The sequence below is a fragment of the Osmerus eperlanus genome, chromosome 13, assembly GCF_963692335.1.
Source record: "Osmerus eperlanus chromosome 13, fOsmEpe2.1, whole genome shotgun sequence".
NCBI lineage: Eukaryota > Metazoa > Chordata > Actinopteri > Osmeriformes > Osmeridae > Osmerus > Osmerus eperlanus.
Genome location: NC_085030.1, coordinates 6,681,681 through 6,709,617, shown reverse-complemented (window position 1 = coordinate 6,709,617; position 27,937 = coordinate 6,681,681). Strand labels below are relative to the sequence as shown.

The window sequence follows — 27,937 nt, the reverse complement described above, 5'->3', positions numbered from 1 at the left end:
AAGCTCCTGAATGAGTCACTGACTCAATATGGCCATTTGGGAAACATACAATAACTTCAGTATAAGCTCTGATCATTTCTACAAATGTGATTTTCACAAAACTCAGCAATGTATTTTACAAATATAACAAAAAGGATTGTCATCTTAGTTACTTCTTAGGACATATAGACATTTGACAAACATTGTGTAAGGCACTAGAATGATCCTTTTGGAAAGGGTCCTAAATGGATATACAGCAGTCCAAGTGGTTAGGATGAATAGATCTGGGATGAGATGAGTATTCACAGAAGAGCCCCTCGAACTGTTCATCCACAAGGACCTAGGGCAACTGGAGCATGTGATGGAGATGTAGGGAAGGGACAGACAAACATTGGGCTGATTGAGGCATGTCCCCACAACAGCCCTTGCCTTAGCTGTAAATAGAAACTGAACTAGACGGAGACACCGCTTTAGCACTACATAGTCTGAGAAGGGTAGTCTCAGGGAATTGGACACAAGCAGCCAGAGTCCTGGGCTTGCTGAGGGTGGTGGAAGCTCAGTGCCAGGCAGGTAGGATCTCATCGGGGCTAGGATTGAGTCCCTCCAATTCCAGAGACCCTGTGCCCTTCGAGTGCAGACACCGAGCACCTGGGCCCTGGCCGGCCCTGAGCATGCCGCTCCAATCAGGGTCGATACGTCTTGATAACGTCCTTGATGGGCCTCCGGCAGATGGGGCAGCAGGCGTTGATCTGTCTCTTCAGCTTCAGCCCGCAGTCGTTACACAGACACATGTGTCCGCAGGTGTAGATGACCGTGTCCACCTCCTGGTCGAAACACACGGTGCACTCCCCGTTCTTACCAGCAGGAGGCAGCTCTGGAGCGGAGAGCGTGGGAGAGACCGGGGGACTGAGGGGGGAGCTGGGGGCTGTCACTGAGGAGACAGACACAAGACAGGATGTATTAAAGTAAGGGCAACGGGAAATAGATATATATATTTAAAAAAAAACTTTTTATTCCTATAGGAAAGAACTAGCCATGAATACAGTGTGACAGTATTCAAATGATTACACGCAATGACCATAAACAATGTGATGAAAGGTGTGTGTGTGAGTAGTTCGAGGGTAGGGTTGGGAAAGAGGAAGTGTGAGTGTGCTGCGCGGGAGTTAGGGTGGAGGGTGTGTGTGAGTAGTCTGTGAGAGAGGGTAGGGTTGGGAAAGAGGAAGTGTGAGTGTGCTGCGCGGGAGTTAGGGTGGAGGGTGTGTGTGAGTAGTCTGTGAGAGAGGTGAGGGTTGGTCATGTACCCAGGGAGGACTCGGAGGCAGAGGACGATCGGTTGACGCTGAAGGCCAGGTCAGAGTCACTGTCATCTGTGCTGCTGCTCTGGGAGCTGCCGGGGGACAAGGAGGCGGGGCTGGACTGCATAGTGCCTGTAGTAAAGACAAGCACAGACACTCCAATCAAAGACACATTTTATTGTTCTTTTTCTAGGTTTAGGATGAGAACACTGTCCAGTCAACTATTCAACATCTCATCTTGTCCCTCTCTGATTTGTCGTAACAAAAAAGAATTGGGGATTTGGTGTGGTGCTCATGTTCTGTCAAATTGGACAGTACCAATTTTATATATATTTTTAAGTGACTATTCCTTAGTTATGTTGACGTCACTGACAAGCTCCCACTGGGCTGTAATTCAACAAAGCGTCAGGCTTCCATAGGGACTTGTGGGAGATCTGGGATAGGTCAGCTAAGTCACAACCAAAAATAAACCAGAGAGGGGCCGAGGGGATTGACTACGCCACAGCATTCCTTCAGGTCTGGGAAAACCTAGCGAAACAGGATGAGCTGTTGAAACATGGACAAGCAGGGAATGTGATTGTGGTCAACTGTTGCTACCACAGGGGGGGGGGGGGAAACAACAACGTTTAGACGTTACAACTCTGAGCTCCAAAAAGAGGTTTTGCTGTTTGTCCTGCAGTGCTTGTCCTGCGCCCTTATTGATTGACAAGATAAACTAGCACAGTCTGTAGCTTGTACACTAGTGTAGTTGAATTAGTTAAACTCAGTCCTGTGTATAAATACTGCTCATCTGTGTGCTACCGCTTTGGTGCCGTAGCCGGCTAACACAGTATTTGTGAAAAGTGTTAAATTATATTGAAAGTCTGAGGAGCATTGATTGAACAGCAAATAAGTTAATTGAGAGATATGAAAAAACAAAAAAATTTCTACTGTCCAGACAATAATTCTATACATCCCAATAAACTGTACTCAGGATGTGAAGAAAAGTAAACAAAAAATGGTTCCACCCGATTTAAGTCCACTTAAGGTGAATTAAAAATGTATTTCCAAACTAACTTCTTGACACTTGTCACATGAGCAAACACCACTCAGATCCCAGTTTCACATTTTTCTATGCCGAGCTCATCCTTCGCGCTCGTTAACAGTTTTATACACCAACCCAGAGTGAACAATAGGTTGTCTCACCCAGTATCCTGAGTCTGTTGACAGCTCCATGTAGGGTGAAGAAGGCCCAGAGGACCTGGGAGGAGTCCACACACAGCAGCCTGCCGCGGGCTGCTCCGTTCACCCCGTGGTGCACCTCTCCACTGGGCAGCAGGCTGAAGCTCAGCACGTCCCCGGAGCAGGGCATGGGGAAACCCCGGTACACCACCCAGTACTCCTTACGGTCCAGTAGGACCTCTGGGTCGGCCGGCAGCTCCCCAGCGTGCAGGCTCCCTGGGTCACAGGAGGTAACCCCAAAAAGCAGCGCGCCAAAGTAGGGCAGGCCCAGGTGGCCCACCTCCACGTACAGAGTCTCACCCACATGCAGCGGCCGGTCGCTGAACACCAGGGTCCTGCTGCTGTCCAGAAAGTGGATGCAGGCGGCCGATCGGTCGGCGGAAAGGATGACGTCAGGCCCACGGACAGGGTGAAAGTGCAGGTCGTTGTCCAGAGGGGAGGGCAGGCCCCGGACCACCCTGGGGGCAGAGAAGGCGGAGGAGGAGGTGGTGGGAGTGGAGGAGGAGGTGGAGGTAGTGGAACAGCAAGGGATAAGCTGGCTGCAGTTGTTGAGTTGGAGGGTGGCGGCCATCTTGGCGGCGGCGGCGGCCTGGTTGTTCTCCAGCTGGTTGTTGCTGTAGTTGGCTGAGTCGTGGCTGCTCTGGGGCAGGTAGGCACTCAGACGTGCCGCGCTGAGGCAGCTGGAGCCCACACTCTCCGCAAACGTGCTCTCTGTGGAGGGGCGAGACAGAGGGTCAGACAGGGGCTCCATTCAGGGAAGCTTCAATGTGTGTGTGTCACCTTCAAACCCCAAATATATTTTCTTTTGTTTGTTATTTACCAGGCTCCAAGGCTCAAGACGCACTTGTTCCGGGAGTACAACGGTACTTAGGAATGGTTCGCTTGACCCGATGTTAGTTTCCTCAAGGATCACAATGACTCTTGCTTAGAGACTTGTTGCTCTTGTGGTTAGTGGTAACTGACTTAAATTTTTGTACTCGCTGTGATATATTGTTTTTATTATTGTTGCTTGCTTTTTTCCACAGGTACACTTGCACTTATAGCAGTTCATGTTGTTTAATTGTAACTTGTTTAACTACATGCTCTTATGGTTCTTCCCTTTGGCACTTATTTTGGTTGTTCACAATGTGTGCTTCATGTTTTGGCTACTCGCAATGTTTTGTGGCTATCTCGTTGTTATGATCAGTGACCTATGCACTTTGTAAAGCTCTCTCTTGGAAGTCGCTTTGGATAAAAGCGTCTGCTAAATGAATAAATGTAAATGTAAATGTACCAAACGAGCAGCGCACTTTAACTCTCCACATCCGTGACTTCACAACCTGTTTATTTCGAGTGTCGTGTTTTATTAGAATCCTAAGTATGCCTTAATTCCCCCCTATGTTATGGCTTTGGTGTAGACAAGTCAGGGCCTAAGAGGCCGTCTTGGCTGGAGACGCTGCTGCTCATGACTGTTTCCAGTGATGCTGGAGCAGTGGAGCGCTCTGGCCGCTCAGCAGAGCTCTGGGGATCACACGCCTTTACCAAACATGGCCATAGCTCCTGTCAGCCTGAAGATAAACACTAGCGTAGAGAGACGGAGAGAGAGTAGGGAGAGCGTAGTGAGAGAGGGGAAAGACAGAGTGAGAAAGTAAGAGAGAGAGGGGCCGGGGGTAGGGGGCTACTGGTTGACGTCTGTGGCCTGGTTCCTACTTATCTCCCCATGTTGTGTCTCTCTCAGTCTTGGAGAGCATGCAGATTTACTAGCTAGCAACATCGCTGTATCTGAGGACGGTTGTAAACACTAGACCAGATACTGAGCCCCACTCCCTAATGCTTAGTCCTCAAACATCAGCCCTTCCTTAATGTTAATCAAGTTCGAAATATTTTGTCACGGAGCATAAGGTCCTACGCCCTGACAATGATATGAGGATTCAAACCGCTGACTAACGAGGTCTACATGTACAACTGTCTACAAGTCACTGAGTCACTTTACATACAGACACCTATAGCTAGCAACGCCTCAGAGAGCAGCATGTATATTTAGCATGTCAAAACCTGCATCCTACAGCATGTTTCAACCAGTTTCTTCTCAGTTCAACCAGCAGTGTGACCTTGGCACGTGTCGCCAGCTCACCTAGCAGCGTGACCTCCTGGGTGATGCCGTAGATGTCGATGATGGTCCAGAGGGGGCAGCCGATACTGAGGCCACAGTGGAACAGGATTGGCTCGCCCTCGTTGATGCTGTAGAAGACCCGTCCGTGGCGGTCCACCCAGAAGGCTAGCACGTTGTCCCTGAGAGCCAGCCTCTCAGGCAGGGCCTTGGCCCAGTAGCCCGGTCGCGTCACCAGGTCCGGACACGCGTACTTGGGGATGTCTGCCGAGGCCAGCTCGCCAGGGTCCAGACTGGTGAAGCCGAAGCGCAGCGCTCCGCTCCAGCCCGTGTGGACGCCAGACAGACGCAGACGCACCTGAGGGGAGAGGTCAGGTGACGCGGGGCAGCTGCATCATCACGGTAAACTCATCAGACAATATGTGATGAATGTTTATGGATTCTACCTATGCCAACTGAAGGTTTAGTTTTTTGCGTTGGTAGCATGTTGGAATTATTCAAATCAGTTGGATGGATCGTTATGTATTAAATATAAATGAATGTTTTTCGAGTGTGGCTGAGTTTTAGCGTGACCATGCCATGATAACAGCAGCTTCACCTCAGCTTGATACCCTTACCTTCTCGTAGAGGCGAACAGGTCTCTGGCTGAATGTGATGCCATTACAGAAGCTGTTTTTACGCGTGGCGCGTCGCAACTGGCCATCCAGGCGGATGTTCTTGCCCTTGGCGTGGGGATGGAAGCGGGGCGACTCCAGGCTGAGGCTGGCCGGGGGGGCCGACGTTCGTCTCTCCACACCTGCACCTCCATTAGGAAGGGTGTAGTACTGCCTGCTCACCACCGGGCGGGGCTGCAGAGTCCCATCTGCTGGGGCACATTAGGGCAGAGTGATTGATTGATCAATCACTGATAGTTTGGGCTACAAAAAAAAATACTGAATGAAGTAATAATGAATAGTTTACTCATCATTGATTAAAAAAATGTCTGAATAAATTCATTAAAGAAAAAAACCTTGGAGTGAGGTAATTTGTACTAAGATAAAACTAGAGAGGGTACAATTTCTGGGGAAATTGTAGGGTGTGCTTGCTTTCGTCGGTTGCACAGGGGTCCGTTTTTGAATGACATTTTTACAACTGATATTTCTGTATATTTTATATAAAAATGCATACTTATTATTTATAAAGATTACATAGATTTAAAAGCTTCTTTTTTTGCTGCTCATTTACAACTGAAAATACGAGTGAAGTGTAGAATGAAATAGATGTCTTCTCATTTCCCCTGCAAGAGGCAGCCTCATCGTAAAAATTGACCTAATCTCTATGACTTAAACGTCATTTTAAGTTTTTCCCTTCTCATGATATTTTCAGGCATTTAGCCTACTCATTGCATTCATTCATTAATAAAGAACCCCCTTTGAAGATTATTCTACGACGTTACCCGGCAGTAGAAGATGGAATCGCGATTCAAACAGTACCATCTGCTAACTGAAAATATGCCCCCCAAAACGTAAATAAGCTTGACATTTATTTAGTGGAAAATCGCTCATTCATAAGAAGCTCACTGGTAGCGATCATTGTCAGTAACAATGCAAAATGCGATATAGCCCTGTGTGGAGAAGCTGCCCCGGTAAATTGTACTACTACAGTACAGTACAGTAGACTACTGCTGTGTTCGTCTTGGTAGCGATTGCGTTGGTTGAATTGGATTTAACGTTCCGTTGTACGGTTTAAGCTGAAATTAATTATTTTCATGAACAGATTGACAACGTTTAGGCTGTGGCAATGAAGTTCAGGTTAGTAGTTAGATAGACTTTTGATTTAAGTAAGGGGAGTGCCGAACATGTTCTGTCGCCGTTTGACTTCCTAAACAGCTGTGTACTGTAGATGTTTTTGTAGTGTGTCTCGCGTAAGCTACAGCGTTGCAGTGAGCTACACTGGTTTGAAACCACAGGTAATGGTAATTTCACCAACAAATCGTTTACTAATGTCAGAATAAATCCTACAACGAAAATGTATATGTGAGGAATGTTTATTCTAACGATTGTAAACAGATACATCATAGACCACTGTAGTATGTGTTGCCCGGGCAACACAGGCTAATGTCATGATGCTAATACTTCAGTGAAATAGTAGACTACTGTTTCCGAAAGTAGATGTACTTCCTTAATAAAATAAGCTTATATTGTACATTACACATCACAATTGTGTGTCATATCACAAAGTAAAATGAGTAAATAGTTATCACCCTGGCCTCTTTGCTTGTGGCGTTTCTGCAGCTGCCTTGCAGTAAAGCTATAGTTAGCCTAGCTATCCCCCAAGTTAACAGATGCGAAACGAATGTTCTGCCAAAGGTAGTCACGCGTGTTTTCGTGACGTTAGTGACGTAAGTAACGTCAGTGACTGTGGCTAGCAAATTAGCCACCGTTAGCTTCACTTTTCGCCACAAAAACTTAACTTGAGCCTAAACCATGCAACGGAACGTAAATAAAAATACAACCAACTCAATCGCTACCAAGACGAAACTTTTGACACCTAGGTTGTCTATTTAGGCCAAATATTGACAAAGATTTAGGGGGGCAAAAATAAATAATAACTAGAAAAGTGAGAATGCTGAAAACCTGAATGGGGATAGCTGACCATGCTAAAAAAGCCGAAAATAGTGAAAATTTAGTAGAAAGTTATAAGCTGAAGCTTCAAAGCAACCGAAAGGTATTTTTGAAAGGGGCTGGAGTAGCATTCCAACAATGATTTGAAAGGATTTACCATTACTTTAAAAGGGAGAATAATTTGCACAAAAACCTTTATATTTTAAAAAGTATAAAAGTGAGAAATGAGAAAATACCCGCAAGCTGAAATGAATTTCAAAAATGTGTGAGTGACACAAAAGAGGCAGTGTGGAAGCTGAACTGCATCATCTTAACAAAGCTAAGAGCTAAAATAGCCTACAATGTGGGAGAAGCTGAAAGCTGAACTGTTAAACAGAAGAAGTAGGCTAGCTAGTCGTAACAAGAATATTATCGTTTTAACAGATTAAATTATAGTTGGGATAGTAATAGCAGTAGCAGATGTAGCCTATGCGTTTACTCGGATTTCTTAGTTGGATGTGTTGATGGAATGAAACATACAGCAGTAGAGCCGATACAGGAAGACACGGAGACACTTTGTTGCAGAAGGATGATGGTGCAAGTTTTGTCCGTGGAGCATACAACGATTAATAAAAAAGAATCATGTAGACGTGTTTATTGAGTAATCGCATAACTAATTACACATGTAAACGGAGTAATCGTATTATTGGCATAAACCGACAATTGCTAGTAATCGTGTTTCTCATGGTCAAGTAAACGTACCAATCACCTGTGTGAGAGACTGAGTGGTGCGTGTCTGTCGTTACGGTGATGGTGCAGCTATGATTGCTAACGCGCTGAGGGCAGAGAATAAGAGAAATGTAGCTAGAATCCACACCTCAAACAAGATAACCTAGACGCAAAACTGTACGTCCAATCCAAAATATAAGGATATTTTCCGAGACCCAAGACTCTGCCGAAACCAGAGATATTCTTTATATGTCTGTGCAGTCAGAAATACGACTCTACCTGCAGTTTCAAAAACGTGTTCCTTTTGCTTTCCTGGTGCTTGTTTGTTTGGTTGCCACGGTGATGGCGCAGCTGTGATAGCTAACGAGCAAGGCAGAGAGAAAAACGAACATTTACCTAGCATCCACACCTCAAACAAGTTGACCTAGACGCAAAACTATACGTCCAATCCAAAATATAAGGATATTTTCCGAGACCCAGGACTAGTTAAAGGCCAAAAAACCAGCGGAAGAACTAAGAAGTTGAAAAACAATAGTGAGAATGCTGAACAGCATTCTCACAATAATAATAATAAAGAGAAACAGGAAAACAATAGTGAGAATGCTTAACAGCATTCTCACAATAAATATATATGTGAGAGAACAAAGGTTGTGCTCTCGCCGAAGGCTTGAGCACACCCAACTAAGATTATGAGGTCCATTCAAGCAGTTTCCAAATAGCTTTTTTGGGTGACTGAGATGTCAGGATGGTAATATGACTGATAGCAGCTGTTCTTAATCGAGCAGAGTCAACAGCCAGCATTAGCTGTGGGGCTGAGTGTTGGTGTGGAGGCTGAGTGTTGGTGTGGAGGCCAGAGGTTAGGAATGCAGTACAAGCCACAGTCCCTGACCCTTCCTTTCCCACAGTGACACTATAAGGCCATCCATCTACAGTCAGATTGTACCTAATAGCCTATTTTAGACTGTAACCTATATTTACTGTATAGAAACGTTGTGCTATGTCCCCACACTGCTCCAAATCTGTCCTGCGTCTCACCGCATGCATCTAGGATCTTCCCACCCCTCCAACATAACCATTTATATCAAGACCCCTCAGAGACTATACTCCTGTCCTTTTTCTTCAGCAGATGATGAAGAAAACCTTTTGCTGAATGGATACACTCTGTACAGAGGGGCAGTGTACTAGCATGGCTCATGCCTTGCCCTGACTGGGACGTAGTTCGGCAACAGAGATGAAACAGACCTCAAACCCCCACAAGGTGAAATAATAAAACACACCAACGTCAACAAAAGAATAATTCTACCATCTATTAATGGGTCCCGCACACTCCGAGACATTAGCACAAACACATTCTAAATAGCCTCTTTCATCTGTTTCCAGAGCTATGTTTAGATGGTGAGCTGATAGGGTGACACTGGTTCTACAGAGGAGCAAGATTTACTGGTAATCACGGCCTCCTAGAACTCTGTCTTTGATCCAATCCGACCAGGCCTTAGAGCCATTTTCTCTGCCCAGAACCAGGCTGAGACAGGCAGGCTATGGGTCTACACACAGATCAATGATGACTAGCTCTAAGATTTACGAGTCCGACAAACAAAGATCTGATTGAATTTGTTCCTACAGCCATTGCTGCTGGTTTACAGTGGGAGAATATTAAAAAGTCGATAAAGAAGGTAATTGTTTTCCTAGCCTCTGAACACAGCCAGCGCTCCAAAGAGCTGGAGCAGCCTTTCTTATCCCAAGAAGAGTTCTGAGGCTACATCCCTCCCCCTGGCCCTGGGCCCTTGGCTATCATTTCTTTAGAGAATGAATTCACATCAACTATGTGCATATTCACTCTAATCTACATTAGGAGAATCACTCAGTGAAATGTACCACAGCACATTTCCCATATAGGACATTATCCATAATTACGTTTTGAAGTAGGAGGCTGTGGTGAACATCTGTAATATCTCTGCTGCTCTCTGCCCGGCCCCTCTCCCCCTATGGGGCTGCACTGTGACGTATAACAAACTCTGAAGCTACTGTCAAGGCACAGCCGTGGGGGCAGCAAGCTAGCTTACTGGAGAGCTGGCAAACAGAACCAGACGGTATAGACCTAGCTTGCTGTATGTCTCCTGCTCAACTACCTCCCTGACAGGGGCACTCAGGCAGCTTGAAGTGATCGGTGTCACATCAGAGAGAAGAGCAGACTGATATAGCTACTTGGTTTCCATTATTAGAAGAAGGGCATGGTCACACAGCTAAGGGAGGACTGACATATGGGGTCAGTGTCAGCTTTAGATATGTCTTGTATTCATCCGGCCATGTCTACCTTTGTTTTCCAAAAACAAAGCCCCGAAGAGTCTTAGATTTACGGTATAGCTTTAATCACGCTATATATAGTACAGCTTCAAATCTGTCTAGGCGTGAAAGCATTTATTCTCCATATGTAATCAGCCAGTGGCATAGCTATGCAAATATGCCTCATACATGAACCATCTCTGGATTCATGTATACATCCTACTGTTCAGTGGTCTTACTGACATCAAGTCATGTATTACTCCTGTTTTTCAGAAAGCCAGAAGCTCAGTGCACAACTAGTTTAAACCAGCCCTTTAAACGGATAATTATTGGATAAATTAAGAAACCAATGCAAGCCTGTTCTAGGCAGCTCAGGAGTACAGGATCCTGGTCACACAATAACTGCCAAGCCCAGATGACCTCACCCAAAGACACAGGGTTAAACTCAGCCAACTGTCTAATCTAAGTGTCTGCTAGAGTGAATTGCGCTGTTTTCTTATCGCACTCTTGGAGATGGGAGAGGGGGATTGAAAAGAAGGGGAGGAATAGAAAGGGTGAGGGACAGACAGATAGGAGGAGAGGAAAGAGAGAGACAGAGAGAGAGAGAGAGAGAGAGAGAGAGAGAGAGAATGAGAGGGGGGAGAGGGTAGAGACAGGAGGAGAGAGAGAGGCGTGGAAGGATAGAGATAGAGGGAGACAGGAGGCAGAGGGTGGCTGAGGCAGCTCATTGGAGATTTGGTTAGGAATCACAGTCTAACAGAGGCTTGGGGGCCATTAATGTCAAAAGCTTGGCCTCCTCTTCCTCCTCCTCCTCCCCAGAATGGCTCTCACACATGTGATTAGTTTATTTTTAGAGACCGAATGCGGTACCATGCACGGCTGCACCCCTCTCATTCTTAAATGGTCCCCATGAAAGAAATAATGATGAGATTAATCATCTAAAGTGCTTTGTGATGGAAATATTCGGTTTATGTGACATGAACAAAACACACCGAAGGTGGAGGGAGCTCCACTTTCTGGAGATCATGGAAGCAGCAGAACACACGAGAGCACTGCATCAAGCAGAAACAGCAGCCGAGACCTGCAGGTCAGCTGGCTAAGCTACTTCAGATACCTAAGACATGTACCTCACATAGAGATGCTGGCTTGACCATGATAAATGGATTATAAATGGAGCACACCGGCATGCTGTCCCCTCCCTACAATGCTTTCACAGCATACCATATCAGATGTCACTGGCTGTTTAGTGCTTTGTCGGTGTTGCTATGGCGCTGTGCTCCTGGATTTTCTCTGGGAAGGTCGTAAAATTTCAGATCTGATGACTTTGCCTTAACTCCGCCTGGCTCATTGACCAGCCCGTTGACCACAGGTTTAAAATGTCTCAAGTTTGTGGGACGTGTAGGCTCGTATAAACACCACTTCATCAATGACCTCACAACAGGATGGCCAAACACAGTCTCCCCTGTTCCTTGCTGTCAACGACTGAAGTGTGGCATTGAAGTGTGTTTGTGTTTTGCTCTCTGTCTGTAGGGCCCAGCTCTTGATAACCACCTGGCGTGTGTTTGTACCCATTTAGACTGAGTATCGAAGGATGAAGAGGCGGTCAAAAAACCTCTGTAGGACTCAGGGCTGAACTGTGCTGCACTTCTCAGATGCCCACGCGTCTCTGGCTAACTGTTGCCCCTCTACACCCACTGCTGGCTCCTGTGACACAGTGTCTATCTGACTACCTGTGCAGGTTGGACCTGCAAGCTGTGAATGGCCTGGTGGCTCACACCATCTCAATAAGACACTGACTAATCTGACTGAAGCCACGGACAATGAGGAATCGGATGGCTGTTTTGAATACTAAGATGCATAAATGCAAGGCAAGAAATCTGCTCTGTCGAGGTGGAAAATCAGTTTTAGGGAAACATTGTGACCTGAAAACATACTAATTTGACTAAGTATTAACTGAAAAAAAAGTGGGCAGTTAAAAATATTTGTACTGGTCATCTATTATAAAGTTATGACATTTAAGTATTTTAACTGTCACATTAAGTTAATTAAGTTTTAGGGTTGGGGTTATATATACCATAAATATTGAAAGTGACATGCTTGATGATCAGATCAATCAGGCGTTGACACACATGATTTTAACCTAACCATAAACAAATGTATCAGGATATGAAATCTAATTGAGCAATTAAAAATAATCCGCTACACCTTTTATTTCCAAGAGCTACTTGGGAATCTGTCCCACGCAGTAGCGCGCATCTCTGCAGCTTGTCAAGACAGTTGTCAAGGGAGCCAATGCCAAGGGTGTACAGTGAAGCAAGTCGCAAAATTTAGGACATGCCATATTTATCAACACAGATTTAACGCAACCTGACGCCTTACTACGGTCTCAAATATTGATTGATAAAGGCTATAAGTAGTAGTAGTGTTGACCTCATGAATGTGTAAAATCTTACCTATCAGAGGTTTAGGTGTCGTGTTCCCCATTATTTCCAGTAATTTGTGTCACCGGTTGACAAGTGAATTTTGAATGCAATATTTCGATGTCCATCCATTTATACACGTATAAAAGCGGTGCAATGCGTTGCTACAGATGAGCTTTTCAGTCTAAGTATGTTAGAACCGTTTGAACGGCACCGTATCTTCCCACTCAAGCGTGAACATGCTCCTCTTATCTTGGCTGGAGCTGCTACGGACAGGCAGGCAGTCCCAACGGCTCTCCCAGTATTTCGATAACTAGCGCGCAGCAGCCCCCCTCCCCTCCTGTAGTATAGTCTCACTACAGCACGACTTTAAAGACACAGTATGCGTCGCTCCCTCTCAACCGGCACACAGGACTGACTCCATCTGCTGATAACAATGTCTAATTGTCTGTATGCTTTTCTATTACTGTCATGGGATAGTCTGGATAAAATAAATCTATCAATAGGCTACATAAAGGCCCTAGTGAAATACAGCAAACCACCATGGCAATCAGTTTCTACTGTGCTTGAATGTCTGACGAAAGTATGACGTGAATAATGTCTGAAAAGACTTAGTCTGAAAGACTTTTTGAGACAGTGGTAAATCTGATAACATCAAACTGCTAGCTTTGTTCATTGTTGAATGACGTAATCTTCCTGCCCCAGGAATATCCCCCTTGAAGGGAAACACCCAGTTCTCCTCACAAGGTATGTTTCCATAGCAGACTAGTGACTACACTACAACTCATGAAGCAAAATCAGTTTGTAAAAATACATCTAATTGTTTGCTAATTAATATTATCAATCTAATTCGATGTGCATAGTGAAATCATGCCAAAATGCCTACTATTGAAAAGAGTCCAAACAATTTGTGAGGAAATCCCATCTTTTCCACCCACCCATCCTCCCACAGTCTCCCCTGTCTTCTTCCACACAGCCTTGACCGCTTCTCTCAAGCTGTTTCCTGCCTTCTGAACCCTGCTGGTCTCTGAGGAGCCCAGGTTGAGTGGACTGGGGGGCTGGGAGGCTGGGCTGGAAGGCAGTAGGGCTGGGAGCTTTGTTGGAGGCTGGTTGGATGTCTGTAATACTAGTGATGACAGGAAGGCTTTGTCTTCTGTCTTTCTGACTGGATGTCTGGATGTGGAGCCAGAGAGGCCCGGGGTGCTGTCATAGCCACAGCCCTGTCAGGTTCAAATGGGCAAAGCACAGGGATGGTCAGAGATGACCAGGGGATTATGAGAAGGGCAAGAGGAGCCTAGACCCTGAACAGTGTGGATGCGTGGGGATGGAACATCAATGTTTGGTGCTGACGTGACTCGGGAGAAGTGAAGGGGAGTGAATTTAATTGGAAACATTTTCTAAATTAAGTACTTTCATATGGCTGGATGGGATGCGATTTAATTGATTATTTCATCCATGGAACCTTGCACTCCAATTAATTGCTATTCATGGTGCACATCCTTCACTCCACCGAAGGGAGCTATCTCTCATGGGTGGGATTCAGACTGCCCTTACTGTCTATAAGGTCATGTTTGATCCCGGCCAGATTAGTCCTGTGAGAGACTGGTGTAGGGGGGTAGGAGGGCTTCGCTAAATATAGCTCAACGAACAAAACCGTTTTGTTTCCTTCTGTTCAATGTTGTTTGTGTTAGTAGGAAATTACGGCCCTTATGAGTCTTCAGAGAATAGTGTTTGTGGGGTGAACTCAAGCAGAAGTAGAATTCCTCCACACCCTTGTCATTGCCTCGGAAAGAAAGAGCTGCCATGTCGAAGGGGATTAACACAGGAAGTGAGCGTGAGGGCAATGATGGAGGTCGCAATCAAGCAAGCCATGTAAACACTAGCAGTGCCACGGTAACAAGTGCTCTCCTTTTCCCTCTGACGTCGGCCTGATAGCATGAGCACAAAATGTGTGGTGTAAAGGAAAGCCTAATGACACTGTGGTTGCTTTCATCCCCAAAGTGATTAAGCGTCCATTCTCTCCTCTGCTCCTTCAATTAAGAAAGGCTTTGGCAGGGTGTGTGAAGCACAGATTATAGGCAGGAGGTGACCCTCTATTTGAGGAGAACAGTTGGCTCTTCTGCGAGTTCTCAGTTCATCGCACACATTAGGCTTGTTACACAGTGTCAAGTCAAGTCTGTTTATTTATAAAGAACATTTAAAAACCTAACCTGCCTAGCTGACCAAAGTGCTGTACAAAGTTATCAAATAAGGCAAACAACAATAAATAGAAACAACAGACAAACAAAACAATTAAGCACGAGTGACCCTAAACTGACTCGAAAGCCAAAGAATAAAAATACGTTTTAAGACGAGACTTAAATGTCTCGGTGATGGGGGATGACCTGATAAAAATGGGCAATTTATTCCACAGACTAGGGCCCACACCTGAAAAGGCACAATCACCTTTTGTTTCCATCCGAGTCTGTAGAATGGCTAAAAGGAGCTGGTTCGATGATCTAAGGGGCCTGGAAGTGTGATACAACATAAGGAGATCTGAAATATACAATGGAGCCAATCCATGTAAAGCTTTAAAAACAAGTAACAACACCTTAAAATCTATTCTATATTTGACTGGTACCAGTAAAGAGAGGCCAATATCGGGGAGATATGGTCCCTCTTCCTGGTACCAGTCAACATTCTAGTGTGTCGTAACCCTGCCTAAATCTGTCATTCCGATTGTAGTGGAATCTTCCAAAGGGAGAGAGCCATCCTCTGTTGATAACACCTGTGGGCTTCCTGGAGAGTAAAACATCCCATCCATCCTGGCCACTGACACTGGAATGTTCAACAAAAAACCTTGGTTTAGAGAGTTTGTCATTGGTGTTTCTCCTCTCCTCCCCTTCTCCTGCCATATTTCAGACACCATGTCATATTTTACAACTACGTACTGTATATACCACTCCTACCTTTGACTCTTGGCCCCTGCTGACACAGAACTGTCAGTCTAACTGTTGTCATGGAAATAAACAAGCCTTGGAGATGTTTCTGACACAAAGACAGGTTTACGGTTGCTGGCTCTGCACATAAACCCCCAAAGTAGGTGAAGGACACAGCTAACTAAAGTTGCATCTCTTTAGATGTCAAACAAAAGAGGCTCATTACCGACGAGATACAGTGGTTTGCTGCCCTTTTTCCTGGTAGCTAGATGTCCGAGATGCATCTCATTTGGACCGTGGAGAGAAGAAGAGTATGCTGTTTTCAGGAGGACACAGTCAGTCACTGCCTGGTTTGCAAAAGGAAAGTTGGCCTGCAGCTCTGCAGACGGCTGCCATGCGGTAGAGAGAGAGAGAGTGACTGGTCCTTGGACTGCAAAGTGTTTTATTTGCAGTATTTTAATTCCCCCTTTAAAGATCGAGAGGCTCTGGAGAAATGCTGAGCAGATGGCCGTTTGGGAGGTTTGTCGAATGTGGTGGTCTGAGCGTAGGAGAGGGCTGCCATCCAAAGCCACTGATCTAATGGCTGGAGTGAGTCATACAGCAGAGATCCACCTTCTCCAAGGAAGAACAGCCATCTCTGACACATGGGCTTGGCACAAAGACACTCATTCATATCACAGTGTTTCACTTATTTCCTCTTCACGATAGTGTGCCAAAAGGACCCGGGACTTGTTTTTTACAAAGAGAAAAAGGTTGCCCTCACATCTGGTTTCGTTGTGAGCAGCGATCATCATCATCAAGTTTTGAAGTATCATCTCACATCAGAAGTGTGTATATTCAGGTCTGGGGGCGCTAGGATGACATCACCTGAGACACATCCAATGTACTGTAATGGCTGATGCTCTTCTTGCAACTTTGAGGTCATTTAAACATTCAAAGGAGGTTATTCACAAAGATTAAAACCAGTCAATATGTCAATGTACCATTTAATGGCAACCTGTCTTCAATGAAATCCTCTCAAAAATCATCAGACCACCAGAGTGCAATCAAAGCAACTCTGCAGCATTTGCTCTTGATTTGAAGGGGACATATTGCCACATGCTCAGTGTTCACAGATTGTCCTTATTTTGTAAAATCTTTGTATTATGACACTGAATGTTGTGGTGGTCTTGTGCAGGAAGAACACATGCTTGGATTCACTTCAGCAGGCTCAGACCTTGGTAAATTGAAAACACAACTTTGGTATGGATACCAGGCAAATGTTGAGTATTAGACAAAAAACACACTTGATTAATAAAATGTTCTCTACAGTGAATAAAACTGTCCATAGATTATTTGTGAATTTCTTTGTGTTACATTCCTGCATTTCACAAGCTTTTTAGCCTAGGTATTTTACTACACATGAAGTGAAAATTAGGATGCTACACCCATTCATATCAGACATCGATGCTCAAGCCTACAGTGATACAAATGCATCAGAAGAGCTAAATCACCTGCTAGACAATCCAGCCCCATAGAACAGAACAACAAACCATTATGAATGATCTCACAGCTCACCAGACACACAGGACAGATACACTGCACTCAGGTTTTTGGAAGTCCCTGGCTTCTTTTCCATTGGTTTAATCTAAATCAAAGGATTGCATAAACTGTCAGCCCCTGACCCTGGGTGACCCTGCAATCATACCAGAAAGTAAGCAGGCAGGTGAGATGGGGGGGGGGGGGTTATTGTGAGCATTGTGAAACCCTTAACTGTTTTTGTGGTAAAAATAATATATAATGAAGAATTACAATCTTGAAAGGCATAATTTGACATTGTGAATTGCTGCATAGTGCTGTTTTGTGGTCGGTCACAATTCAAGGGGGGGGAGGGGAACTAGGTCACAGTATGTTGTTCCTCAGTGGAAGCCATGATTCTCAGTGAAATAAATGCGGTAAGTAGCAGTCCATTTTAGCAGATGTGTGGACAGTGGTCTGGCTTCCTCCCAGACGCCTATTGTCTCAGTGTTCTCCGGGATGAGAAACGGAAGCCGCGCCGAAGGACTAACAGGAAATACACGACTGTGAAACAACATTGCCTGCTTCTTCTTGCCCTCCTCCCAGTCAACTGACAATCTTTATCTCCTTATGGGGATGATACTCCTTAAACCATGAACCTCATTCCAAAGATATCATCATCTATCCATCACCTTTGGAATTTATTTTCAAAACAACTTTAGAGTATTTTTAGCTGGAGGCACATTGTAGAGACTCTGACCACAGGTGTTAGTGGTGTCCAGTCTCCAAATGAGGACAGAAGGAAACCAGAAGGACCATCTGGGCAGGAGTGTCAATGTTTTTGTCATATTTACTGTGAATCCACACAAAGTTCTGTCAAACAAGCACTGAACCTATCTGAACCCGTCTCAGCCATATTTCATCGGTAGGTGAGATAACCGCCCGAAAAACATGAAGAACGTTTTCAAAGCATGAAATGAGGGCTGTTTGGGTTTTCATTAAAGACGTTTTAAATAGTACCGTATCTATTTCACTTCAGCCATTGAAGGCTTGGTTGGTGACAGCGTGTATGTTGCTGGCTGGGAGCTTGAAGGGAACATGCAACCTCAAGGCCATCTGTGACTCACTACGCAACAAAGTGCTTACCAGGGGTTGGTCACAATGCTTTGTGTTAGTTTTACAGCATTAGTTAGATGTACATCTCGGCATTGCCATGTTCAATCGTTCAGTGGAAGTTGATTTGCTCTGTCTTCATGTGTTTATGACTAGCTTATATCCATGTGTGTGTAAGTGAGAAAGCCCTTTGGAACAGAGGAAGTTGTTCAGTTGCAAGAGGTCCTATGTTTTATACAACAGTTACAGTGACTAGTGCCATGGTGTACCCCCATTAAAAAAGCACAGAGGGTAACTTGCGGTAAATATATAACAAGGAATCTAGTAGTTAACAAAATCCCAATTAAGCTAACGTCATTAGAATTTATGACACAGTTCGGGAAATCGCTCCACTAGCATTTTCTGGTTTTTCAGAATCTGCCTGCAGGCTACTGAATCTTGACCTCGAAATTGCTCTGCTCTAAGATATTGTGTAGAAAAAAGAGAAATGCGGTTTTGGGGGAATGCTGCCGAGCAGATGTGCTTTGTGGCTTTTAGCTTTTCCAATTCTCCCATTTTCATCCATTAGGCTACTTTTGTTGCTCCCATTTAATGTGTTTGATCAAATGATCTCATCTCTCATTGCGCTTGTGGGCAATCAATGCATACCTCATTCCTTTGACAGAAATGTGATTGAGCTTTTCTGCTCCTTGAGTAACACATTCAGCAGCAAATCCCTCATAGTGGAACAATCGGACTGTGAAAGCTCCACACACACACACACAAACACACACACGCAGATCTGTGACAGCTCCACAGTCTGAAAGATATAGCCTGGGTGGTTTCAACCAGAAAGCACACACCTCCCTTTGTTTACAGTTAGGATATTCTTTCTTGACATGTTCAACTTACCGTATGAATTACTATGTAGATATTATCACAGACACACAAAACCATGCCAAGACATGGAGATTTCAAGGTTACTTCTTGTAGGAATCCTAAAATAATTTCCAATATAGGCCCATTCCTCATGAAGTACTTGAGAGTGCAATTCCTATCTTGCCAAGGGGAATTCTGCGGCGTTCCCTTAACAAAGACCATGGACCACCTTGACCTTGACCACAGGGGTCTAACTGGCCAACAAAGCCTTGGAGGGGAAGGGGGACCACATACCACAGGAGCAGAATAGGGTGGCTATTATTACACACAGTCCATTCTCTCCACAGGTGGGAAAAGGACACTGAAGCCTCTTTCTAAACAAGCAAGGACAGCTTAACAGTGCATGGAACATTATAATGTTTCCATGAAGTGAAATGATTGTGAGGAACAACAGATGGGGCAGGACAGAATGTGTACAAACACGGCCAATGTAATGAGAAGAATGTGAGGTAAGCTACTTCTGTACATCTGTTATTAGTCCTCCTATACATGGATGTTTCTAACCTGTTATGCAACACAATGGCATCCAAAATATCTTACTTTAAAGACCATTAGCATGTCACTGCCCTACATGGTTTGAATGAATTGCACAAAAGCCTGATACATGCTGTTTACAAAGGTAACAATACGTTTGAGGAATCACACAGCCAGTGCTGAGCATACGCCTCCTTTCTTTGTGTGTTATGCTCCAACTTCCATCCCAGTGTCAAATAGAATACAGGCTGTAGCTTCTGACCCAGTACAGTACACAGGTTCTGCTTCCAAAACTCTGTTTCCATTCCATTGATATACATACACATAGAGACTCTGGCTGAATTAAGGCTAACTGTTTTTCCCTCTGGAATGTTTTTGTATGAGTGGCCCCTCTCCATCCCCTCTCAGGGAAACGTGGGTGACACAGAGACTGTCCAGCTCTAGATTAGCCTGGGAAGACGGAGGAGGCTGAGGGACCACGCAGACCCAGCCAACACAGGTCAGAGGTCAAACTGATATCATGTCACTGTGTGGCAGAGATCAACTTGAGGTCGGCACAAATACCACCGATTCTCAACAGCGTCCATTAGAAGTGACTGAAAGCAACGCACAAATGAATGCATTTCCTCTTGATAGGGAACAATTCATCTCCACCTCTGTTGCAGATAGAAGCACCCGGGTGTACAGAGAAGCAGAGCGGACTCGACTTCCACCATGCCTCTACTCTCCCTCAGGTTGTGTCACTCTGAAGGACACATAATCGACACTCTTTGAGGCGGAGATAACATCTCCCATTACACAGCTGTGGGTGCACTGTACAATCACGTCAACTGTCACAAAAGTAGTCCAAGCCCCTGAGAGCCATGTCCAGTTAGAATGCTCTGTTCCTTTGAACCGTTAAAGGTGATTTCAAAGTCAGAGTATCCAGTTGCATCTCCCAAATAAGGGCACCATTGAGATGACATGGCAGACCGATTAAACAGGTCAAATTTTGAATACCAACTGTCATCAACGTCCTCCCCTTTTCACACTCATAACAATTGCAACAAGATAATCACTGTTCTGTAGGTTTCAGGGGAAAACTCCTGTCTTTCTCCATCCAGCTACCAGGTCGTTGGCTGCAGCAAATGCCCTGCCATCTTTCCGTCCCCCTACTTTCCACTGCATGGAAAAAGATGTCAACAATGAACAACTGCTTGATAGCACTCTAATAAACTGAAGGGGCCCTGAGGCAAAAGGTATGTTCCAGTCGGCAGCACTCCTGGGTGGGTAAAGATCAGGCTCTGGTACACATACCCAGAGGGAGAGTGGCCATTGTCGGTGCAACAGCTGTGAGGTGTGCTTCTCTACCCCACTTGGTGTCCCCCTCTTACTCACTGCTGCTGCACCTTGCCCTGATACTCTTCTCCACAGAGTTTCAGCAGACATGACACTTCATTTCTGTTTCACATGAATAGAATAGTACAGCAACTCTGGGTCAGACAGAAACGCTGTTCTTCTACTTCCCTCGTCATTCCTCCGAAAGGCATTCCAGTTAACATCCTTTGTCCAAATGTCAACAAATGACCCTGTCCTCCAAGGCAAACGTAGATGCATAGAACATAGATGCAGGCTGCAGCTGCATCAGGAAGCAGGGTTGATCTCAGCAGCAGGCCTAAGGCCAGGCTCCCTGTTTTCCTATGATTCAAATCTGCTTGTTTTGGCGGCCTCATGCATAGGCCCACCTCAACACAAACAGCATTGTAAAGGGAATTGTATGAAAATAAAGACAAGAAAATAAGACTTTTTTCTTCTGAAGAAGAACAGCAGAAGCTTATTTTTATAGAAGCATGATCCATGGTCCTTTGTTGAGCAAAGATCTACTGATATCTGTATTTAATTGTCATGTTACCCAAAGATGGGGGTGGATTGATACACAGGTCATTTATTATATTTGGTGGCATTCTCCAACGTGATGTCAAGGATGCTTTGACTGTAAATGACACCTTATAGAATAGACGTGTGCTGTCGCTGCAAATCACTGGAATGTGCTGTATCTCTCTCTATAGAGTGGCTGCGTTCCACACATCAAAGGCAGCTGTCAGGAAGGGCCAGGAGACAATTAAAATATCCCACGATGAGGTCATGTGCAAGATGTTGTTTAGGAGCTAAGAGGTAAATATAGGGCTATGCCGAAGGGAATCACGTCGCATTTCACAGCGCCCCGATTCTTGCGTGCCAAAGCACCGCACCGCTTTGCACTCCTCGTCCCTGATGAAAGACCAAGGCGGTGCCCTGGCTGAACATCGGGTTACATAACCGTCCGTTTGATTGGAGGGGAGGAAACGAGAAGGTCGGTCTCACAGACACGCCGTCCACCTCTGACACCTCCGTCCCTGCTGTGGGGCTTCCGTCCATCTGGGCCCCGTCTTTTCCTTTCACCCATCCACATCTCATTTCCATTCAGTCAATCATCCTCTCTTCATCTGAACTGCTCTCACGCGGGTCTCTCTCCGGCTCCAGATATTCTGAGATGCATCTCTTTCAATGACTGTATTTAAAAAAATGTACTCCTCCATATTCCCCCACTGTTCCCGTTTTTGTTTTTCTCCATCTCTCTCTCTGGCTTGTCATGACATTGGTCTATGACACGTGGGAAACTTGTGTGGGCCCCCTGCCTAGGACGGGACACTGATATACTGAGAGTGCAACATGACAGGGGCTATTTTAGGAACTTGTAAATATGGGAACTTCCTCCCGAAACTGCATCGACTCTCCCAAGGGATTCTTTTCTTTTATTAACAAAACAAGCAGGAGCTAAAGCTATTGGCATGACGTCCGTGATTATTTTCAACTACTTTTTTCTTCTCTAGCACTCTTGATACTTAGAGACAGCTCTTCTAATATCAGTGGTTGAGGAATGCCAACTGACTTGTTAATATGTACATATATTTACACGTAACACATTCCAATCAACTCTTGACCCAGGGGAACATAACCCTCATGCATGTGTCTGCATCTCCACTGAAACCAAGGACTGAGTTAGTCTTGAAGTTCCTTTTGTGAATACTGATCTATGTAAAATTGATTTTTTTTTGTTATGAACTCTTGCATACGTGGAATGAAATACATCTATGATGTGGAATGGCTGTTTCAGGAAAATGGTTCTGTCTGTCAAATGGTATTAACCGGTGCTTACACATAAGGGTCAAAAAGGGGGTCATCCCGTCTGTGTTCCTGTGTGTTACCTACGCCCAAACCCCCTGGCCAGCTGGGTGCTGTACTAGGAACAGGGGTAGGAGCTGTAGAGAACACGGGAGAAAGCTGAGAGATGGCTGAGGAGGAAGTTCATCTCAGGATGAGGAACTCAGGCTCTGACTAATGCATTGTGGGGGACCTTCCTGTGTGTAGTGCACTCTGACAGGGTTTAGGATCGAACGACTGACCGCATGCTGCTACTGACACATGACATGGAGTGGAAAAAGCGATGAGGAAACTCATGTGATAGCAGTCAATGAGTCTGCAGGCTTAGTCACCTTCTAGTCATCTGTCTGACACAACAGCAGAGCTTTAGAGACAGTAGAAAGTTGAAAAGGCCATCTTCATCTCCAACTCATTTTAAATGCACTGGCTGGTTGTATGGAGGAGGACTGTCCTATATACATGAAGCGCATCAGAACAGCACCAGTGATGTAGCAGAGAGAGAGAGAGAGAGGGAGAGAGAGATTATTAGAGTATTTTACAGAGTATCTAAACTGAGACAGTGGACCACAGAAGAGAAGGAGTACAGTAATATTGGATATAAAAATGGATTGGGTTAGTATTATTATATGGCAATAATATGCCTTATCTCTGTTACACACATAAAGAATGGCAAACAGAGCCCTGCTCTTGAATAATTGAGATGGTGCTAAATGTTTAACTAAGCCACCTAAGAGCCCCATTGGAGAAATGGTCCAGTCCTGAGCCATCTCTGATAACAGATCATCCAGCCTCCTACTGCTCGCAATGTATCTACTAATGACAATTCAAGAACAAATTGCACAACCAAGCATAGAGGATAGGGAAAAGACAGTTTTACTCTTCGTGAATTCATGTGAACTCAACTGTAAACTATGTTGTGGTACTCCTAAACCCTTTCTATGCTTAAATCCAGATGAAACTGACCTTTACAGTGGATAAATATAATTCTCTCCTCTGACTCTTTGAAATCCCTCACTAAATCATCCTCCTGTTGCTTTCATGAGCTGCTTTTGTGGAAGTGCACACCAATGTCGTTGAACTTCACAGCAGATGAAACTAGAGAGGGTACAATTTCTGGGGAAATTGTAGGGTGTGCTTGCTTGCGTCGGTTGCACAGGGGTCCGTTTTTGAATGACATTTTTACAACTGATATTTCTGTATATGTTATATAAAAATGCATACTTATTATTTATAAAGATTACATAGATTTAAAAGCATTTTTTTTTGCTGCTCATTTACAACTGAAAATACGAGTGAAGTGTAGAATGAAATAGATGTCTTCTCATTTCCCCTGCAAGAGGCAGCCTCATCGTTGAATCAAAACTAATAAATTTGGTGTAAAAATTGACCTAATCTCTATGATTTAAACGTCATTTTAAGTTTTTCCCTTCTCATGATATTTTCAGGCATTTAGCCTACTCATTGCATTCATTCATTAATAAAGAACCCCCTTTGAAGATTATTCTACGACGTTACCCGGCAGTAGAAGATGGAATCGCGATTCAAACAGTACCATCTGCTAACTGAAAATATGCCCCCCAAAACGTAAATAAGCTTGACATTTATTTAGTGGAAAATCGCTCATTTATAAAAAGCTCACTGGTAGCGATCATTGTCAGTAACAACGCAAAATGCGATATAGCCCTGTGTGGAGAAGCTGCCCCGGTAAATTGTACTACTACGGTACAGTACTAGACTACTGCTGTGTTCGTCTTGGTAGCGATTGCGTTGGTTGAATTGGATTTAACGTTCCGTTGTACGGTTTAAGCTGAAATTAATTATTTTCATGAACAGATTGACAACGTTTAGGCTGTGGCAATGAAGTTCAGGTTAGTAGTTAGATAGACTTTTGATTTAAGTAAGGGGAGTGCCGAACATGTTCTGTCGCCGTTTGACTTCCTAAACAGCTGTGTAAGTTAGATGTTTTTGTCGTGTGTCTCGCGTAAGCTACAGCGTTGCAGTGAGCTACACTGGTTTGAAACCACAGGTAATGGTAATTTCACCAACAAATCGTTTACTAATGTCAGAATAAATCCTACAACGAAAATGTATATGTGAGGAATGTTTATTTTAACGATTGAAAACAGATAACGCTACATCATAAACCACTGTAGTATGTGTTGCCCGGGCAACACAGGCTAATGTCATGATGCTAATACTTCAGTGAAATAGTAGACTACTGTTTCCGAAAGTAGATGTACTTCCTTAATAATATCAGCTTATACTGTACATTATACATCACAATTGTGTGTCATATCACAAAGTAAAATGAGTAAATAGTTATCACCCTGGCCTCTTTGCTTGTGGCGTTTCTGCAGCTGCCTTGCAGTAAAGCTATAGTTAGCCTAGCTATCCCCCAAGTTAACAGATGCGAAACGAATGTTCTGCCAAAGGTAGTCACGCGTGTTTTCGTGACGTTAGTGACGTAGCGACGTTAGTAACGTCAGTGACTGTGGCTAGCAAATTAGCCACCGTTAGCTTCACTTTTCGCCACAAAAACTTAACTTCAGCCTAAACCATGCAACGGAACGTAAATTCCAATAGAAGCAACTCAATCGCTACCAAGACAAACTTTTGACACCTACGTTGTCTATGTAGGCCAAATATTGACTGAGTTTTAGGGGGGCAAAAAGAAATAAAAATAATAATAATAACTAGAGAGGGTACAATTTCTGGGGAAATTGTAGGGTGTGCTTGCTTTCGTCGGTTGCACAGGGGTCCGTTTTTGAATGACATTTTTACAACTGATATTTCTGTATATTTTATATAAAAATGCATACTTATTATTTATAAAGATTACATAGATTTAAAAGCTTATTTTTTGCTGCTCATTTACAACTGAAAATACGAGTGAAGTGTAGAATGAAATAGATGTCTTCTCATTTCCCCTGCAAGAGGCAGCCTCATCGTTGAATCAAAACGAATAAATATGGCAGACTGGTCTAAAAATTGACCTAATCTCTATGACTTAAACGTCATTTTAAGTTTTTCCCTTCTCATGATATTTTCAGGCATTTAGCCTACTCATTGCATTCATTCATTAATAAAGAACCCCCTTTGAAGATTATTCTACGACGTTACCCGGCAGTAGAAGATGGAATCGCGATTCAAACAGTACCATCTGCTAACTGAAAATATGCCCCCCAAAATGTAAATAAGCTTGACATTTATTTAGTGGAAAATCGCTCATTCATAAAAAGCTCACTGGTAGCGATCATTGTCAGTAACAACGCCAAGTGCGATATAGCCCTGTGTGGAGAAGCTGCCCCAGTAAATTGTACTACTACAGTACAGTACTAGACTACTGCTGTGTTCGTCTTGGTAGCGATTGCGTTGGTTGAATTGGATTTAACGTTCCGTTGTACGGTTTAGGCTGAAATTAATTATTTTCATGAACAGATGGACAACATTTAGGCTGTGGCAATGAAGTTCAGGTTAGTAGTTAGATAGACTTTTGATTTAAGTAAGGGGAGTGCCGAACATGTTCTGTTGCCGTTTGACTTTCTAAACAGCTGTGTAGATGTTTTTGTAGTGTCTCGCGTAGGCTACAGCGTTGCAGTGAGCTACACTGGTTTGAAACGACAGGTAATGATAATTTCACCCACAAATCGTTTACTTGTAATCTAATGTCATAATAAATCCTACAACGAAAACGTATTTGTGAGGAATGTTTATTTTAACGATTGAAAACAGATGCATCATAGACCACTGTTATGTGTTGCCCGGGCAACAGAGGCTAATGTCATGATGCTAATACTTCAGTGAAATAGTAAACTACTGTTTCCGAAAGTAGATGTACTTCCTTAATAATGTCAGCTTATATTGTACATTACACATCACAATTGTGTGTCATATCACAAAGTAAAATTAGTAAATAGTTATCACCCTGGCCTCTTTGCTTGTGGCGTTTCTGCAGCTGCCTTGCAGTAAAGTAGTTAGCTTAGTTATCTCCCAGAAGTTAACGAGCTGCTAAACTAATGTTCTGCTAGAGGTAGTCACGCGAGTTTTCGTGACGTTAGTGACGTAGTGACGTTAGTAACGTCAGTGACTGTGGCTAGCAAATTAGCCACCGTTAGCTTCACTTTTCGCCACAAAAACTTAACCTAAGCCTAAACCATGCAACGGAACGTAAATCCCAATACAAGCAACTCAATCGGTACCAAGACGAAACTTTTGACACCTAGGTTGTCTATGTAGGCCAAATATTGACTGAGTTTTAGGGGGGCAAAAAGAATAATAAAAATAATAATATATATGTGAGAGAACAAAGGTTGTGCCCTTGCCGAAGGCAAAGCACACCCAATAATAATATATATGTGAGAGAACAAAGGTTGTGCCCTTGCCGAAGGCTTGAGCACACCCAATTAACGCGACACCAAGGTCCTGCGCAGGTACATTCTGAGTATACTTCCAGAGGGATCCCTAGCCCTCGGACGTCAAATATAGACATGGGAACTTACTGGACATGTTACACAATCCCACCTGTTGCTTGAGTCAACAGAACATTATCTGCTTTCAAGTGACCACTTCCTCTCCTGGACTGTCCACATGTCTTAATACCCTGAGTTTCACAGGTCATGGCACATGTTTACAGCCAAGTACATATGAAGTACATATATGAGACCACATTAAAGTAGAATAATATGCATATTTATTAAATATATGTATCTAAAAGATTTGCAGCTTGAAAACAGAACATTGAAACATTCCATTTACACAACATCAAAAGATGTTCTTTGCCTTGTTAAGATCTAGGCATTTTGTTGCTCCGTCGAACATGCCGGTCAGGTACACAAAACGATGCCATCTAGTGGAAATGCATAAACAGCCTGGTGTCTAAATTAAATTAATCACAACGGGTACATCACCCAATCACCCAAGACTTTAGGAGGATAACAAATCCATACTGTACACAGTAATAAAGAGGTGTGTCATAATTGACCCAAAATGCAAATTCTGTTGTATTTGCTATTTTAATCAAAATACTCACCGTCTCTGCTCGCGCATTTGTGTCCACTGGCATCAATCGTCTGATTGTATGGGATGAAGGGACTGGACATGAACGATGATTCTTTGTTTCCCATGATTATTTTCTAAACGCGAAAGCACTTAAAAAAGCCTTTTTGTTTGCGTTTCTCTGGTTGTAGGCTAAACTTAGCGAGGAACCAACTTTAATCCCCCAAAAATCCCGCCTTAA

At 44.0% G+C, this 27,937-nt stretch overlaps 1 protein-coding gene across 4 annotated transcripts; it reads right to left on the bottom strand.

The window, feature by feature from the left end:
• Nucleotides 1-29: 29 nt before the first annotated feature.
• Nucleotides 30-27,937, bottom strand: neurl1b (neuralized E3 ubiquitin protein ligase 1B). 4 transcript variants are annotated; one of them, XM_062476036.1, is made up of 6 exons: nucleotides 27,731-27,937; nucleotides 5,202-5,449; nucleotides 4,609-4,942; nucleotides 2,460-3,206; nucleotides 1,281-1,406; nucleotides 30-910 (listed from the first exon to the last, which is right to left on the bottom strand). In XM_062476036.1, exons 1-6 carry the CDS (start codon nucleotides 27,822-27,824, stop codon nucleotides 663-665), a joined length of 1,797 nt encoding a protein of 598 aa, XP_062332020.1. In that variant the 5' UTR covers nucleotides 27,825-27,937; the 3' UTR covers nucleotides 30-662. The 4 variants fall into 4 exon arrangements, with proteins under 4 accessions (XP_062332020.1, XP_062332021.1, XP_062332022.1 ...); XM_062476037.1 differs by having other exon boundaries at nucleotides 5,202-5,446; XM_062476038.1 differs by lacking the exon at nucleotides 27,731-27,937 and adding an exon at nucleotides 12,632-12,920.

What these genes read in the sequence shown, in the direction of transcription:
- neurl1b (XM_062476036.1), bottom strand. Translation starts at nt 27,824, where the DNA reads ATGGGAAACAAAGAATCATCGTTCATGTCCAGTCCCTTCATCCCATAC. An exon ending in CCAGGAGGTCACGCTGCTAG is followed by an intron (nt 3,207 to 4,608) that starts GTGAGCTGGCGA and finishes GCCCCTCCACAG; the next exon opens with AGAGCACGTTTGCGGAGAGT. An exon ending in CAACAGACTCAGGATACTGG is followed by an intron (nt 1,407 to 2,459) that starts GTGAGACAACCT and finishes TCTTTACTACAG; the next exon opens with GCACTATGCAGTCCAGCCCC.